Source organism: Xiphophorus maculatus, chromosome 21 (assembly GCF_002775205.1).
Source record: "Xiphophorus maculatus strain JP 163 A chromosome 21, X_maculatus-5.0-male, whole genome shotgun sequence".
NCBI classification, from domain to species: Eukaryota; Metazoa; Chordata; class Actinopteri; order Cyprinodontiformes; family Poeciliidae; genus Xiphophorus; species Xiphophorus maculatus.
In genome coordinates this window covers 4663850-4682780 of record NC_036463.1, presented here as the reverse complement: position 1 = coordinate 4682780, position 18931 = coordinate 4663850, and the positions used below count along the sequence as shown (strand labels likewise).

The following is an 18931-nucleotide window of genomic DNA, read 5'->3' as shown; positions in this document are numbered from 1 at the left end:
CTTATTTTCTCATTATTTCAACTGTTGTTGTGGGAAATAAATTGAAGTGATGAACATTTATTTTCATTATATTTCTGTTTAGTTGAAGCCAAAATATATGTTCCTTTTGGTTTTATTTTATTTATAACAGACGTGTGGTGCTGGAAGTGCTGTTTTTATTACTTAGAGGATATTCTTCTGCTCCTTTTTTGTTTTTCTTACATAAATAAGACACATGGAGTGAAGTTGTATTTAACTTACACCCACAATAAACACAACTTCAGCTTCAATTTGCCTCAGCATTTAAAACAGTGAGTCACTCTGTTTATTTTTAGACCACACAGTCAGGAGACAGTTAGATTATAATGTTTTTGGATTTAAACTTAGAGACTTCTCTCCAACTTGAATGGCGTCATGGTTAATTTTATTTTCATTTTGTACATGTTTAGATGTTAAAGTGTAATTTCTGCTCTATCACCTTTCATCCTGAGGATTGGAGAGTTTTTATTGCTAAATGTTTTTCCCGGCTAGCGCAGTATGGTTTAAAAATAAAATCTCTGATTTTTTTCATACCAGATTTGATTTCCAATTTTAATTGATTTTTTTCTTTTCTCAAAAAAATGACAGAAAATATTTCCAAAAAGTGTCTTTTATTTAATTGTCCCTTTTGTGACTTGGATAACAAAGTGCCAAGCTATGAGAATTTTTGTTTAATTACAAGAAAACAATTGCACAATAATTTCCTGCTATTGGTAAATATTTGATACTGATGCGTTAAAGATTACTTAAAGTATCATGAAATTTGTACCAAAGTATAACTTCCCAACATTCCTCATTGTAATTTTTTGCTTTTTGTGTTGAAGTTCTTATAAAGTTACTATTATTCTCCTAACACCATGACTATACTCCCATATTATTAGGACATTATCTGCATAAATTAATTGAACTTTGAATTCAAGTCAACTCCATAACGAAGCATCAGGGACATCATAATTTTCTTAAAAGAAGCTGTGAAACACTCTTGTCAAACAAGATGGCCGCCCTCTAAACTATGGTAACTCAATGAGTCCATTAGTGAAAAATAATCCATATTTTTCACAAATTTAATCTTCAAAAATAACAATTTGATTAAATGTTAAAATTAATTTATCGCCCAGACCTATTTAAAGATTTTTTTTGTCTTCTTGCGATTCTTCCAGATATTTTACTCGTTACTTATTGGCTCAATGAAAGGTTTATGGGCTCTAATTCAGTTGAGTACATTTTATTTTGCTGGTTGCTCTACTCTGTTGCTGGTTCCAGTTGCCTTTTTTGGCATTAAGCTGTTCTTTCCCCGAGGAAAGAGAAAGGCAACAAAGACGCATCTTATCCTCATGTTGCAGAGTTGCTCAAAGACTAAAACACCAAATTTACATGAAGATTACTATTAATCACTCTCATACGTTACGAATATTGGAAATAATTGCTTGTGAGTTTATAATCTTTCTAAACTCTGCGAGAGGAGTTTGAGTTTTGGGTTATTCATGGTTATTGGGGCAATAAAAATGAGCCGAAAGTGAATATTTAAAGGTTTGAGGAGAGACTGGAGAAGTTTCTAACCTTGGTTTGATAGATCTCCAGACCTCCTGCTGCTATCCTGGCAACACCTCCATGTTCATCACGCATCCTTCGGCCTGAGCTCTCGTTCATCATTCTGCCGCTGAAATATGAGCCATGGCCCTCACTAGTGCTGCATCTGATTAAATGCGAATGAAAAAACATAAAGAGCACCGCCGGGCCGCCATGTTCAGGTTTGTTCCCTGCAGAGCCAATGGGAAGTGTTTGTTTTCCAAAACTCGCCGCCATTCAGCGGTTAATTCGCTTCCATCGGAGTGCCAGACTTTCAGCATTTAATTAGGGGAAAGTGATTAAATGTTCTGGAAATTAAGGCTGAAGTGGCGGTGGAAGTGGAGCGGCCACTGGCTCTGAGCGTCAGAGTCCAGCAGAAGTCTGTGATCATCTGAGACGTTTAGTTTCTGGATGTCTTTCAAATGTCTCCGGTCCGCTTGGGGATGAGACATGTCTTGTCTGTGTCAACTCCACAGACACGAGTCTGCATTTTCTTATTTTAAATAAACTCAAGGAATCAGCGAATACTGAACCACGAATAGGCGAAGATCTGCTGCAAAATTCTGTTTTAATCTTTGTGTGAAATAGAACATCAAAAATGGATTGAGTTTATATACAAAAGTGGTGTCCAAACGTTTTTTCCTGGAAGCCAAAACTGACAAATTTAAACCATTGTCAAGCCACAAAGCTGATTAAATTAAAAATGCAAAAAGTAGCTTTTTTTGTTTGTTTTTTTTCTTCTTCTTTTTTTAGTTTTACCTGCCCAGCAATAAATATTTTTTTAACTATATAATTGAAGATCCAAAACATAAATAGGGGAAAAAAAACTTCCTGTGGGTCATCAATTTTCTATCTTGTTGGCCAAAATCTTAACTTGTAGTCCAAACAAAATCATTTCAAGGACCACAAACGGCCCCCGGGCCACACTTTGGACACCTCTGGTGTACGCCACAGAAATAAACAAGCTGAAAATAATGATTAAAATCTCCATTACTCATAATAAATGTCAAAAAATGTCTTTGCTGCTTTTAATTTAATTTCTAATCTTGATTTTGGTTCCAAATTTGTGCTTCAGTTTCTTGATGTTGCATTTTGATTTCCATGGAGACCAAAACAGAAAACCAGGACAGAAGAGCAAAAAGTGAAAACAGTCACATCCAGGGAGGACGAGTGTCGGTCAATGAGACCAGAGAGGGACGAGCCGCCGTATTTGTCTTCATCTCTCTGATCAGCCACGGCACAGAGAGGGGTCAAAGGTGAAAGATGATACATGAATAATAATCATAAACAAGCAGCACAAAGCTCTGCTGCTGCAGCCGCCCAGGTGTGAATTCACTTCAGGTGTGTTTGCATTTGATTTATTGTGATGAATATTCTCATTACTCAACTTTGCCCTTTCGATGTTTCTTTACAGAAATCAGAAGCTACGTGTTTATTGTGTGTGTTTGAGAGACATGGTGGATTACTGGGAGTTCTGGTCCAATCAAAGGAGGAAGGAAATGTTTGGTTAGACAGAATATTTAAGTCCCACAAGACATACAAATCTTTACAGACATAATCGACTTTTCCAATTCACTCTTCTGACATCATGAAAGGCTTAGGAAGTAGGTCATTTTGAAATGTAAATCATATATGGGTGAAGACATGTTGTCTCTGATAACTCCTCTCACTGCAAAAGCATAAAGTTTTACCAAGAACTTTTGGTCTAATAACTTGTCCAAATGTCTTAGTACACTTGAAAGAAGACAAAACTAACTTATAAGTAAATTTTCAGCAATAAATATGAGTCAATACTTGATTTAAGCATTAAAATATGTGTAATGAATTAATTGAAATTAATGTGTTTTAAGTTTTTCAGTAAATAAATTGTATTTTACTGTAGTTTATAATATCATTGTGTTCTTAAGACAATAAATTTTCTGATGTCTGAATAAATGGATGGTAATTTGTTGCAGTAGGAGTTTGTTTTTTCCTCGGTGTCTGTGCCAAATGAATGATAGGTATTTTGATTTTAGCATCAACTTGAATCAGAGAAGTTTCCAAGATTCAAGTTCAGATGAAAGTATTGCGAAGAAAGTCAAAGTTGAATTTCTAGTTCCTGTATTTTGCGTGTGTTTGTATTTTGATCATTTCTTTGTTTTATTTATTTTTCACAGATCTTATCATATTCTTTTCACTGTTGCCAGTTTGTCAGTAGTCTTTCCATGTTTCTTCCTTTATATTTATTCACTTGTTTATTTTTTTTTAATTTTCTTTGTCTTTGTTTACTGTTAATCTTTCCCCCTTGATTTGTTTTTCCTTTTTCTTTTACAAACCTTCCTGCAGGTTGAACGATTGTTCATCAAGACCACTTTTTTAAAAGTTTGGCTGCTTAGAAAGGAAGTATAGAGAAAAATGAGGACTGGTTTAAAGCTTCTTGGTGACAGTGGTTTACTCACCTCCCTCTGTGATCATTATCACACATTTCTCAGCTGCTTCTCAACTCCCCTCCTGTAATAGCGCACATCTGTCTCCCTCATTATTTATTCCACATTTAACTTGGAGCCTGTCATTTATTTTCTCACCCATTTGCTGCACAAAGCTGGAAACCCTTTAAAATTGAATGAATGTTTGGACACTTTCAGAAAAGTTTTAGGTCTGAATAAAGATTCCCGAGCCCAAAAAGCTTTCTGGTCTTACTGGAAATGAGGAAAAGTACAATCAATCAATCCATTCATCTTACCTTCATTAAGTCCTGATATGTGAAACTCTATTAATAAAAGATCCATGCTTGTTTTCTGGGACGCCACAAATAAATATAAGAAGATGAAAGCCCAGTCACAGTGCTGTGTGATATAAGATTAAATTAAATGTGCATTTTGCATGATTGGTTAAAGCAAAACTGTTACATTCTTTTATCTGCTTCCCATTTGCTGAATCTAACCCCTCGTTTTCCCTTCAGATGTGCTAATTTCATTATTATTTTTTATATATTTTATAATTAACTTAAACAGATTTGGCAGATTTGCAGCACTCATAAGCGCTTCCTTTCAAACCAAACACTAATAAGCTCTAGGAAGGTAAATTGATTTTCTGCTCTGACAATAACAACCATAAATCTGAACAGTTTCTCTCTTGAGTTTGGATTTATTTCTTCCCTTTCCATCTCTGGGGTCAAAGCTGTGATCAGTTCTCCTTTGAAGCTATAGCCTTGCGTTTTAATATTGATCAGGGATCGATAAGGTTGTTGTTATTGTATGAGAGTCCTTTGTTCAGCTGAAGGTCTAACGGTTTAATGGTTCTGCAAAATAAATCTGAAAACCTTTGTGGGATCTGAAAGTGGTTGAAGCTAAACTATCCAATGGAAATTCTTTAAAGAAAAATTTTTTAATGCACTTTCAGTCCCTGAAAGGGTTAAACAAAACTTATTTGGAAGCAGTGGTACAAATTTTCTAAAAGTTGACTTATTATGCACAAGTCTAATTTTTTACATTTTAATTCTTCCCTTTGGGTCTCAACTGAAAACTTGAAAAAACGATCCAGAAGTTTTTTTGGCAATGAGTTAACGTTCTTTGGTGCCTGGAAAACAACATGTTTCAAAAACGTCCAGGTTGTTTAGACACATTCAATGGCAACTGAACCGTTACCTAGCAACCCCAGCGAAACTCCAGCCCGTTACCTAGCAACCCCAGTGGAACGCCTTCTGAAAAGAGGCCAAAAACTGGCTAGCCTAAAATCTCATTATCTAAGAATGATTTTGTGCAAATAATGTGCTAAACATGTTTTGAATAGCCCATAGACCAATGCTAACCTGTTTAAGGAAGCATTATAGGTCACCTTTAATGTTTAAAACAAATAATTGTAAATTTGTAGGGAAGGTTCTGACACAAAGCGATTAGTGAGGGTAAAATGGAGAAAGCAGAGAGTTGTTGTAAACGCTGTAAAGTTTCAGCGGTCACTTTCACACTCTCGACATTCTGAACTTCTATTTTCTCTTAATTGAAGCACTAATGAGGATTCATGTGGTGATTTTTGCACAGATAGTTACTCATTTTTCCTAAATTACTCCCAGTAGTTTTTGACTTTTCTGGTTACGGACGGTGAGTTGGGGATTCTTCTGGCAGAGGATCTGCCAAATAATCAGTTCATTCAATTTATCTCTTGGTACCCTTTCTTCTGTTTTTTTTTCATTTTACTTTTGCTCTGGCAACACATGGACCGTTAAATTGAGATTATTAATCTTTTTTATTCTCTTTGTCCTTGTGTTTGTTTGAAAGGACTGATGTTTATCTTCATTTCCATGTTCTGTGTGAGGTCGAGCAGATGCCAAGACAGAGCATGTAAAATTATACAGTAAACATCAGTTTTTCTTTTTTATTATCCCGTTGATTCAGTGTTTGTTGAATGGTACTGTGAGCTAAGCTTCAATATAATTAGGTTTAAAGTTTGATCCTTATTTTTAAGAAGGACTGTCCAAGGGTCTTGAATTGATGAGCCTGGATTCTCATAAACTTTTAAAGAGGTCTTGATCGACAGTTTTCTTCTGCAGACTTTAATTACCTTGTTGGCATTTCTTTGCCAGCTTCCCTTACTGTCTTTCTCCACATCATTAATCCTGAATTAAATATTTATATTGTACATATTTATCAATGTTTAGTTGAGAAATGTGTGGCTCCAGATACATGTTGGTCACCTGCTGCCAGCACAACCCAGAGTACAGAAACTAAACTTGCATTTAGTTGTGTGTGTTCGTCATAAGAGGTTCTTTGGTATGTTGAGCGTTGCAGCAACAGGAAACAACTCGCTTCAGTCTTCCCTGAAATTAAAATGTAGCTGCTCAAACTAGGAACTTGATGTTACGTGCCTTGCCCAAGGGTACATGTGGCAGGAAGAAGCTGAAATCAAACCCCAATCAATGACAGTGATGCATTTCATTCTTGAAAGAGACGTTTTTCTTCAATCTTCAATTTAGCATGTTAAAACAATTGCTAGGTGTCACCTCAGATAATGTTTTTCTGCCATTTTAGAGTTTCTTAGCTAGTCAGCTAAGGCTTTGTCACGTGATCAAAAGAGCGTAATTTGATTGGCTAAGAGCTGCTCTGTGCTACTTAGTGCTGATTGCTTTGGCTTCGGTCACCAGAAGGCCGCCGCATTTTCAAGCAGATGTTTGCAGCTGCTCTTGAATTTTTTCAGGTGAAATTGTGCTGTTAAATTTTTAAGGTGAGATTTTGCAGACAATTTTTTGCAGGTAAAGGTTTGAAGGTCAATTTCTGCAACTCAATTCCTGCTCTTGAATTTGTGATGTTGAATTTTTGCACATTATTTTTCTCCAGGTGAATTTATGAAGTTGAACTTTTGCTGTTGATTTCTGCAGATGAAAATTTGTGGATGAATTTCTGCAAGGTAAATTTTTACTGCTCAATCTTTAAAGGGGAAATTTTTGCAGACCTTTTTTTTTTAGGTTGATTTTTGTAGGTGAATTTAAAGTAAAACAAAAAAAAAATTCATATGCATAATTAGCATAAATATTTAGCATTATAAATTCAATGTCTAAAAAAGTCTGTTTTTAATTACATTATTTTCCTTCCATTCTGCTGTTGCTACATGGAGGATTGAATGCTTCAAGTCAGTGAATCAGTAGAAAATGTTTGACTTAAAAACTGAACTTGACTGCACTGTTTGATAAGAATCAGTTTAAAATGCTTGTAACTGACTTCTGATCTCTCTATATGATTGAACAGAATTGCGTTTTTGACATTAATTGTGAATTATTACATTGATATGTTTCAGTCACTGTGGCTGAAAAGAAACTCCAACCAATGTCTGATACAGAGAATGAACCAGGTTATAATTCAGCTGCTTAATGATGAAGTGGATGATTCAGTGTTTTTAAAAAGCTCCCTAAATAGCAAAGACACACACGCTGTTTAAGTTGCCTTTGGGCAATCTGTCACGGAGCTAACAATATGGCAGCATAATTTCCCGGTTAAAATTCAATTAATGTTAATGCGAGATAAATTTCCTCTCAAAGCAGCTGATCGACGGATGAAATGAGAGACGAGGAAGATGACAGATTGTTTAAGAAAGAGTCTTACTATGAATAATAAAAAATGAACATAAAAAAATATGTATAATTTAGGTCATTATATAGATGATACAAGTATTATACAATCTATTATATTTTCATGTAATATACTGAAATATATAGCAAAATGTACAAATGATTGCGCTTTTCAGTTATATTAAACGTGAATATATAATGTATATATAAATATATATAATGTATATATATATATATATATATATATATATATATATATATATATATATATATATATATATATATATATATAAATATATCCCAAAATATGTGTAATTTTATATTTATAAACATCCACCATCACGCATTATGACGTATTTTTGAAAATGTATTGATAATCTGAAGCCATTTTAGATAATTTTTCAAAGTTAGATGTTTTCATATTCATACTTTTATTTTGAAAGCGATGTCTGCCGTTTCCTTTTCCGTTCCTTCTTAACGTTTTTCACCCGATCTGTTTAGAGCGGTGCAGCAGTAATTGACAATATGACTAGTGATAATAATCGTGTAATATGAACGTATGGATGTTAATTATCACTACTTCTGCTGCTGATTTATTTCTGTAGCTTCTAAAATGTCCAATTTTACTGTCAGTGTGATCGTGAGTTAGCATTAAAGCTAACTATCTTAGCGGTGAGCCGTTAGCTTTGAGACAGCAGTGCGTCAACTGGGGGATATTAGAAATTTGAGTTTATAATAGTTTGGAATTGATACATTAAACATGTATGTTATTACATAAACTTTTTCTGGAAAGTAAAATTATTATTCCCCCCAATAAATATGCAATTTGTGTTTTTATACCACCAGAAACAGCTTGATTGAGTTGTCCTAAACGGATTTCTGGATATTGTTTGTGGAAACTGGGGGGGAATATAAAGTTGTAAACCACCTTTATGCACTTGTAGCCTTACTTCCCTGTTCATTCATAACCATAAATCATAGCATTGCGGTACAACACTGCGAATTGTGTTTGGCTCTCGCCGAGATGAAGGCTGTAATACAGAATCCTTAATCTGCTTTTCTCCCTATTATAATTCCTGGATTAATCAGCATGCGTTAATATGTAGAGAGGAGAAAGTAATTTTCGTGCCCCGCTTTCTGAAGAAAGACAAATTTACTCTTGCTCTGCTTTGAACTAAGAAAAGGAAAAGACGGAGGGATCTGTTTGGGACATGAACTTGTTTATGTTCCACAGAAATGCAACAAGGGACAACACAAACACAGATGTACAACTGCAGTGTTTGTTAAACCTTTTCTTAAGGATGATAAAGACTTTAAAATATCAGTTCAATGAAATGCTGACTGTCAGTTTGTTATGCCTGAAAAGCAAGAAAGACGAACTCCTGTTCCATTGGCACAACATGTTTGGATGAAAGATTCAGATTTAATGAGATTTCTCATTTTCAAAGTTGGAAAGATTTATAGAAAGTTCCCCTGAATTCGGTTTGATAGTTGTTGATTTCTCACCATCAGGGATTGGTGTTGGATTTAGGTTTGAACGATGGTTAGGAGGAGTAGCGTTGGGATGAGAAGGGTTGGATTTCGGGTTGTAAATACCGGCAAACCCTTCTTAGATCTGAACAGCATGAAATTACTGATTGAATTGGTTCATATTTTTAATTAATTCCCCAAATTTCTGGCATGGAAATGGGAGACATGAAGAAACTGTTTTCCTAAACCAGGAATACATCTTCCATTTAAATTAAAATCAACACCATAACAAAGCAAAAAGAATTAGAAATTTGCTACCATATGGAAATAACTAAATGAGGGGACAAGAAGAAGAAGAAGAAGAAGTTTGGCATTTTTCCTTTTAGCTTTTCAGAATAAATTGCAGTCTTGCTTATTTCTGTGTTTGTAGCAAACACTGTAAATTAATCAGACTCATAAACATACTGATTATTGGCTTCATGCAAACACATTAACATTTCTGACGCTGCACGCCACAAAGTCACTGACAATCCCTGAATTCAAACAGGAAACAACTTTATTTAAACAAAAATCAGTTCTCAGAAACACTAGCGGACCAATAAACATTTAGAAAGTTATGACCAAAGTTTGGAGGGTGATAAAAACTTTTAGATTAATGCTTAGAAGAATTTTCATTTATTGAAAGGAGAATTATTTCCTATTATAGTTTGGCTCATTAAAAATAAACAACCACATCACTTTGAAAGTCTATTTAATGCTTCATATTTTAGTTTTCTGTTTCAGATCATTAAGCAAATATCATTTGAAGATAAACTGAGTTAATAAAAACAACACAATGTTGGAAAACAGCTATGAAAACCAACATATCTCTGCAAAAAAGTATTTTTTTGGCATTTATTTAACCACATTGTTGAGTTTTCAACCATCAAAAGCCTAATTAAGGTCCTACCACAGCATCTCAATTGAATTTATGTCCAGACTTTGACTAGGCCAGTACAAATGTCAGTGGGCTTTGGGTATTTGTCACTCATTAGTTCTCAGAATATTTTCCTATTAGTCTTTGGGATCATAAATATATAATTTGGGAAATGTGAGACAATGCTAGTTGTTAGCCTCGTTAAAGCTAACGCTAGCCATTTTATTAGCGGCGCCAGGCAGCCATGAATCAAGTCAGTAACTGGCATTGGAATAGATATATAGCATGTTTGCTAATCAAAACTTGACTTATTAAATGTTTTAAATTATTTTTAAGAGGAAAGAACAAAAATATCTCAAATGTTGAACCCATGAAATGTAACCTTTGTGTCACTATGATACCTTTTTGGCCTTAACTGATGATTTATTCCTTTAAAATTTTGTAAGACAAATTTTAAATGATCTAGAGACAGAGAATAACCAAGTTTACACCAACTTTGCCTGGGAGCTCAAGCCCAAAAGCTAAGCTATGCTAAGCTAGCTAGCTAAGTCAAAGTGCATCTAGAACTGGTTAAAGGAATATTATGGTGAGTATGTGGGAACAATAAGGATGAACGACAAATAAAACAACAGAGAAGAGAGAAACATTTATTTTTGTAATTACTTGAAGCATTTTATTGATATTAGTGATTCAAAAAGAGAAAAATCTGCCCTCTTGCTTTATTCAGAATAAGAGAAAAGGTTCTGTTTTTATAAAACCGGCCAGGAATAATCTCCAATGCTTTGGAGACACTGTGGTGTTAAAAACAGAAAATGAGGCTGAAAAAGACTGAAACTGTGAAAGAGACTAATGCTGCATCATGTTCATGATGCTATAATTTATGAAAATACTCGCAGCGTAGCAGCTGTTTATTTTTTTGTGTTATTTATTACAGTAATTTGGCTGTTTTCCCAGAACGACAATTTAATATCAAGTTCATTTTAGGTTAAACAATAAAAATACCAGGTCAATTAGTAGAACAGAAAGAAAACAAAAAATTCCTCCTTTAAGAAATTTGCTTCTTGAATCACAACCACTTGGTGATATACTAAATAAATTTAACTTAATCTACACCGCTCTACAGCCCAATATGGAGTTGGGACATTGTGTAAAACATAAATAAAAGCAAAATATGATCATTTGCATGTCTTTTCCAACCCATATTCAACTGAACACAATACAAAGACATAATATTTAATGTTTAAATGGATAAACCTTAATTTATTTTGCAAATTTAACTTATTTGGATCTTATATGCCTCCAACACGTTTGAAAATGCTGGGATGCCTCAGCATGTTGATAATTTTGCAGTTGTTCCATAAAATGTTTGGATTAATTATTTTTCTTTTCCTTCTTCAGTGGCCCTAATTGCCTTCCGTAGATGTCAGAGTAGAGGTAACTGAAGAAAAACTAACATTTGGGGTTTGTATTTCTTCAAAACTTTAAACCATGAACCTGTTTCCTCCACCCTCTTTGTGTGTAACTTTGTGTCGGTCAGAAACATGAAATCTATTTAAAATATCTGAAATTTGTGGTGCAACATGACAAAATGTGAAATCTAAATAAAGTCCTTATGAAGGCTAATTATTGGGTTACTGAATGATGTCACAAGCAGCTTCTGTAAATCTAGGCAAAAACATTTGAAAGCCCAAATATCTAAGGACGATAAAAACAAGTCATCCTCACTTAATTTACCTGCATCATTTCTACAAGGTGAACTAAAACAACAAACAGCTGCCAAAACAAACCAACATCAGAGACATTTAGATGTGAATCCAGGAAGAATCCCTCCGCTCTCCTCTGTGTTAAGCATTAGGTGTTCCACTGAATAGGACTCGGTTTGTAAATCCAGAAGGGAAAGGTGTGTAATGTCAACACAAAGCACTGTGTGTAGCCCTAATCTCACATCTTCAGTCTGCTTTGTACACAAAGCTTCAGAGAGTGTTTGTTCTCGGATTGCAGAGCGTTTCACCTGGATTAAACGGTTCTGCATGTTCGGTTCTGCTAATAAAGATGCTTTGTCTTTTTGGAGACCTGCTCCCTTTATTCTGCGTCTCTTTATTCCCTGTAGTGAGCCACCAGAATCACTTTGGTTTTGGGTCCGGCAGCAGACGGGGGTTCTGCAGCAGAGCAGCCGCTGTTCGCCGACAACCCGCGGACCGGCGTTGGGGGCGCCGTGGACGGGGCGGGCGCCGTCACCTGGTGGTTCCTCTCCGGACGTGCAGAGCGGAACGTCTTGGTCAGCCGGGAAAATGTCTTTAAGGTGGAGCCTGATTCTGGAACGGAGCAGGAGAAGAAGGCCCGGAAACATCTGTGAAACTGCACACAAACACAAGCAGCAGCTGTAAAAAACGAATAACTCTGACTAACAGAGGAGGATTATTTTATTAATTTAACTTAAACATATCTTGTCCCGGTATTTCAGTCAAAATATAATTAGGAGCCGGTTTCCCAGGAGGTTTGGTGTTTTTTCTCTGCAAAACTATGAGAAAAAAAAACAGAATTCAGAGATTAGAAAAGTGAAAATTTGAGAAAAAAGGATTGAGAAAAAAATAAATCAGCATTCTTAAATTAAAACTGTCAAAATTTTGAAAAGAAAAATCTGAAAATAAGTCAAAATTCTGAGAAAAAAGTATTCTGAAAAAAAATATATATTCAGAGGAAAAAAGTTAAAATTCTGACATTAAAAAAGTCAATTTTGAAAAAAGAAAATTAAGAATTCTGAAATAAAAGTCAAAATTCTGAGAAAACAATTGAAATTCTACCAAATTCTCACAAATCTAATCTCAGAACTCTGACATACAATATATATATATATATATATATATATATATATATATATATATATATATATATATATATATATATATATATATATATATATACAGTGTATATAATATAATAAAAAAGTCAAAATTCTGAGAGAAAAGAAGTCTGAAATTAAAACAGCAAGACTCAGAATAAAATATTATAGGGAAAAACATTACAATTCTGAAATTTAAAAAGTCGAAATTTTGAGAGAAAAAAATCAAAATTCTGAGAAAAAAGTTAGACTTCTTAAATCAAAAAAGTCAAAATTCTGACACTGAGGAGAATTTTAGTATCTAAACTGGGACATGTCAGTGGAAACAAAACTGCAGATGCAAACAGGCTTTATTATTAATTTAACTTTGGACTCTGTGCGTTTAAAGAAGTAGAAAGACAGTTTTGTGGGCACAAAACAAAGACAATAACAAAACTGAAAAGCTTCTCTCACTCAAAAACAAATAAACCCCAACACATTTTCAGACAGAATGGAAATGCAACCAGTAATCCCACCACTAAACTGGAGTGGCTAAACGTTGGGATGGACTAAGAGAGAAGCAGAGCTGAAATAAAACCCAAAGGTACAGATTTATCTGAAGTTATTGCAGCTTTTTCATGTTTCTCTCTAACAGATTTGTTTTTATAGCTGTACATGATAACTGTCGGATCAAAGGAGATTCAGTTTTTATTATTCTGTAAATCACAAAAAAACATCCTGTCCTTTCAAATGGCCTGTAGACTTTTAAAATCCTCTGGAGGTGAAAGAAAAACATGAGACAGAAAAAGTTCAGAAGAAAAGTCAGTAAAGAAGAACAATAGATTAGAAAGAGGACGAATTCAAAGAGAATAAATAAACTGGAGGAAGAAGAAAAACATAGAAGAGAAGAAAAGTTGATGAAGGGCAAAGATTCCTAAAGGAGGAAAAGAGAGAAAAAGAAGGGAAAAATGAAGAATAGAAGAATAAATTAGGAGTGAAGAAAATGAATAAATTTAATTATAAAGGAAGGAAAATGGATGGAAAGCCAGGAGGAAGAAAAACAATGAAAAAGGGAAGGAAAAGTCAAGAAAGAAGGTAAAGAAAAGGTGGCAGAAGAAGAGGAAAGAAAATATGTAGAAAGAAAAACATGAGAAATATTTCAGAAGGACACTGGAACTCAGATTATATAAAATAATGTCCAAAAAACAGTTTTAAAAGCTTAATCTTGTTATATATAAACTTATTCTGGAGAAAATTATAATTTTCCCCCAGAAAAATAATGCGACACAAAAAACCCAAATAAAAAAAATAAACACAAATGCCAAAACTAAAAAAACATTAGAAGGAAAAACACAACAATATAACCAAAGTAAAACATAATTTTATACAACACACTATAATCTTAGGTTTATTAATATTACCTTCTGTATTTGTTGTGTTAAGCTAGAAGTAATTGTTCCAATCTTATTGGTGTTGAATAAAAAGTTTCCCAATAACGGAGCCCTGCGGAACCCCAGCTGTGATTGTGTTTAAGATTCATAGTAACAAAATGTTGAAAAATAGATAAAGTCTAAATCAAGTAACCAACTATTTCATACACTTTAAAATCCACCAGTCAGGATGTTAAAATAATACAGAGTATTTGAGTCAAATTGAATCATTTTTCTGTTTATTTTTATCGTATTTGTCGTCCAGCAGGCGTCCCCTGGATAAACGTAGTATACTTAGTATACTCTTCAGTTCCACATGTATACTGAAAGTCTACTACATTTCCCCATGGACCTGCAGCTTAAACAAAACAAAACCCAAATTCACCCAGCATGTTCTCATCCTTCAGCTGTAAGAAATAAAAAAATTAAATCCACCTATTTGTGGGAGCAGTTTGCCGAGGTTCTTAACCAAAATACTTAAGACAGACAGAGCGTCAGAAATGAGCCAATTAATTTCTGTTTCCCCGAGGACATTGTGAAATTATACCGCTTTCACAGTTAGCGCTCAATATTAAGTCTATTAGAGTCCCAAAATATTAATCTGCTGCAGAATGAAGGGAGGAGGAGGGGGAAATGCCCCACAGGAAATAAAAAGACTCTTACGCTGAAATGAGGAACAGAAAATAAGACAGAAGCAACGGGGGACAAAATTAAAGACTCAGTCAAATCTGTGAGGGAAAAACCAGCTAAATATCTGGACCTGAACATTCAGAGACACATAGAGACAGTCACAAAGTCAGGCTTTTATCACTTCACAAGACATACTAATTTACCTGCACGATCTAGAAAAACTCATCCGTTCATCTTTAGATTCATTGATTACTGAAACTGCAGCTGATTCAAAACGCTTTAGTTTACAAATCACTGAACAGCTCAGCATCACAAAACATTCATGATCTGATGCTTTTGTCTTTATTATCTTTGGATCTAAAGAGGAACGATCTAGAGTCAACGCACAGCTTATTACAGATGGAAACCAGAGATCAGACCAAGACCTGAACCTTCAGAGCCACATAAAGACGGTTACAAAGTCGGCCTTCTATCACCTGAAGAACATTTCCAGGAGTAGGGGTCAAAGGACCCAACAAGATCTATAGAAACTCATCTATGGGTTTATCGTTAGTCGTATTTATTACTGCACCAGGTCTGCCTAAAATAAATCTAATCTCCAGCTGCAGCTGATTCAAAACGCTGCTGCTGGCGTTCTGACTAAAACCAGGAAGTTAGAGCATGTCACCTAGTTCTGAGGTCCTTCAACTGGCTCCCTGCAGCTCAGAGACTTTAAAATACTGCTGTTAGTTTATAAATCACTGAACGGTTTATCACCACAACACATAAAAGATCTGCTGTTGTCATAGCAACCTTCCAGGCCTCTCAGGTCTTCTGCCAGAACCAGAACCAAACGAGGAGAAGCTTCTATGCACCGCAAATCTGGAACAAACGATCGAACCACCATTAAATCAAGGCTAAAAACCACAACAAATAGAATATTGGCCAACATATCTGATGTCTAATGATGATTCTAATGATGACAATCGTCAAAATGTAACGTTTGCTTCTGGTTCCTCAAACGTTTTTATGACGTAATAAAAAACTTGTTGCTGAAATGTGATGTACAAATAAACCTGACTGATTTATTAAAGTATTGTGAATTAAATGCACCTTCCAGCCAACATTTTCTGTCAAATTTACTTCAAGTTCACCACATTTCTACATTCAGTCTCTGTTATGGCTTTTATTTGCTTGAAATCCTTTGGATACACTTCAAAAACACAAAATCTTACCAAATAATTTTGGTGCAAATATCTTAGCACACTTGAAACAAGACAAACTAACTTAAAAGCATATTTTTAGCCAGATATAGAGGCTTGTTTTAAGGTAATAATTCCTTAATATTGATGTAAATGTTCTTGTTCCATTGGCAGAAAAAATAACTTATAACACGGGAAAAATGTCTTGTAAGTTAAATAATCTACCAATGGAGCAAGAACTTTTTCATAATCATATAGAATTATTTACTTAAAACAAGTTTCTATATTTTGCTGAAAAGTTACTTTAAGTTAGTTTGTCTTATTTCAAGTGTGCTACGATATTTTCTCTAGAGAGTAAACCAAACTACTTGGTAAGAGTTTGTCATTTTTGCAGTGTACAACATGGATGCTGTAAAGATCACCCAAAACGCCTCTTCTCTTTGACAAATTGGGACTTGTGACGTCCTTCATCATTCCTGACTCAAGCTGATGGAAGAGAGAATTTTAAAAAACTCAAAGCCTCAACGTTTCCAGCTGTTGCCAAGCTGTTAATTAAAAGCAGCGCAGATTGGGAGCCGCCATCAGTGCTTCCCCGATTCCAGCAGCAGACCCGACTCAGCACCGTCTGTTCAGAGGAGACTGATAATCAGGCGACTACGGAGGGAGGCTGAGAAAGACTAAATTGCGAGGACACCAGAGGACGAACAGATGGCCTCTGCATGTGAGGTTCCCACCATGAGGCGGCGAGCGGCAGCTGCGATCGGGTGTTAAGGGGCTGGTGGCGCGGCAGGAGGCGGAGTAAAAATAAAAAATCTATTTAACACTCAGAGTGACCAGCTAACCTCGTCTATTTCAGCAGCAAAACATAAAACAGAATCCATACACTGCAAAAACACAAAATCTTACCAAGGATCTTTGGTCCGGTACACTTAAAATAAGACAAAAGTAACTTTTGGCGAGATAAAGAGGCTTGTTTTAAGTAAATAATTCCTTAATATTTATGAAAAATTCCTATTTGCATTGGAAGATTATTTAACTTAAAGCAAAATCTTGTTCCCATGTTATAAGTTAATTTTTCTGCCAATGCATCAATATTAAGGAATTATTTGCTTAAAACTATTTTGCTGAAAATTTACTTTAAATTAATTTTGCCTTATTTAAAGTATGCTAAGATTTACACTTCAAACTAGAGCAAAATTACTTGGTAAGATTTTGTGGTTTTGCAGTGCATTTCTGCAAAAACCAAGGCGGTGACTTAATCTCATTTAATTAAAGTAGAAACAGTTATTTTTTATTATTTTATCTTGTCTACATTGCTACTCAGTGGTGGTTGTTGTGTGTCTTGTCTCTATGCTGCTGTAACTGCGAAATAATTTCCCTGCTGGGATGAATAAAGTAATTCTATTCTATTCTATTCTATTCTATTCTATTCTATTCTATTCTATTCTATTCTATTCTATTCTATTCTATTCTAAGCCAATAATAAGCTATTAATAGGTATTTATGACATACTATTTCAGAAAAACTGTAGTCAAAGTAAATATATTTTCTGTATTGTACATATTTAATCAGGATGTGTCCAAGTTCTGCAAAAAATTGGCTTTGTGTCAAACAACTGTTAGATAACAACATGATTTAAAGCATGAGAAAGCAACAAAAAAAAACCCAACACTTTGAAAATATAAAGTCTTTCTGAATCTTATTTCTCCGTTCATACACTGACAACGAAATGGAAAAGTTGCAAAGCGATTCCAGACAGAAGTGAGCATAATGTGCCGAAGAAAAAGAAACGCTTTGGGAGACTTACAGGAGACAAATTTATTCATAGGGAACCACAAATAGCTTTTATAATACAGCGCAGAAAGGAAGCAGTGAAACGCTGCAGTTTATCTGAGGTCACAGAGATAATGGCTGCTAAATACCGCATCCCACACAGCGGGATTATTAAAAAAATGAAACTATAATCTAAATTTAGGTGTTCTACTTTCTGATTGGCCAGGAGGTCTGAATTGGGAACTTTTAATAAATTTATTATAGTCAGATGTTACAGCATCAGAACTTGTAAGTGGTGAGCTAAAGGTGACCTATTCCTTAAACAAGTTAGGAAAAGTCAAAACAAGATCATAACTTTTCTTACACTAAATTATTCTTAGATTATGAGATTTTAGTCTGCTCAGTTATGACTCTTTTGAGCTGTTTTTCAGCGTTTTGTCACCTTTAACCCAAATAAACTTCTGCTGGCCACAGTGGAACTCAACTTGGGTTGCTAGGTAACGACCCAAGCTGAGGTTGCTAGGTAACGGCGCTGTGCCCATGAATTCTGGAGGTTTTTGAAATGGGTAATTTTCCCGACACTAAAAAACATAAACTTGTTGAAAAATATATGAGTGTTTCTTTTTTTAAGTCTGGTTTCTAGTGCAAATATCTTAGTACACTTCAAATAAGATGAAACTAACTTACTAGTAACTTTTCAGAGAAATATAAGAGCTTGTTTTAAGTCAATAACTCCTTAATTTTGATGAAAAAGAACTGGTTCCACTGCCAGATTATTTCACTTAAAACATTTTTCCCACATTACAGAACTTTTTCATCAGTATTAAGAAATTATTCTCTTAAAACAAGCTCATATCTTGATCAAAAGTTACTTGTAAGTTAGTTTTGTCCTAATTTAAGTCTACTAAGATATTTAAAATAGAAACTAGACCAAAATTACTTGGTAATATTTTGTGTTTTTGCAGTGTGCAAATCAGCAAAGATGTAAAAACAGCAGTAACTGTTTTTATGTTCATGCTGTGCAAAGCCCTCAAAACTGAATATTTAGCTCTTTTATTGCAACTTTCCCAAAAGTGAGCAAGT

The 18931-nt window shown here is 34.6% G+C and overlaps 1 protein-coding gene across 3 annotated transcripts in view; it reads right to left on the bottom strand.

Moving 5' to 3' along the window:
• Positions 1–9654: 9654 nt before the first annotated feature.
• LOC102232887 (opsin-3-like) overlaps positions 9655–18931 on the bottom strand; it is a 34508-nt gene continuing 25231 nt past the window's right edge. The window contains exons 4-5 of one of the 3 annotated variants that reach the window (XM_023326018.1): positions 12456–12534; positions 12325–12371 (exon numbers count right to left, since the gene is read on the bottom strand). In XM_023326018.1, the coding sequence (XP_023181786.1) occupies positions 12478–12534 (57 nt within the window). In that variant the 3' untranslated portion in view covers positions 12325–12371; positions 12456–12477. Of the gene's footprint in view, positions 12535–18931 lie in introns of all 3 variants that reach the window. The other 2 variants (XM_005805748.2, XM_023326017.1) reach the window with 2 other exon arrangements.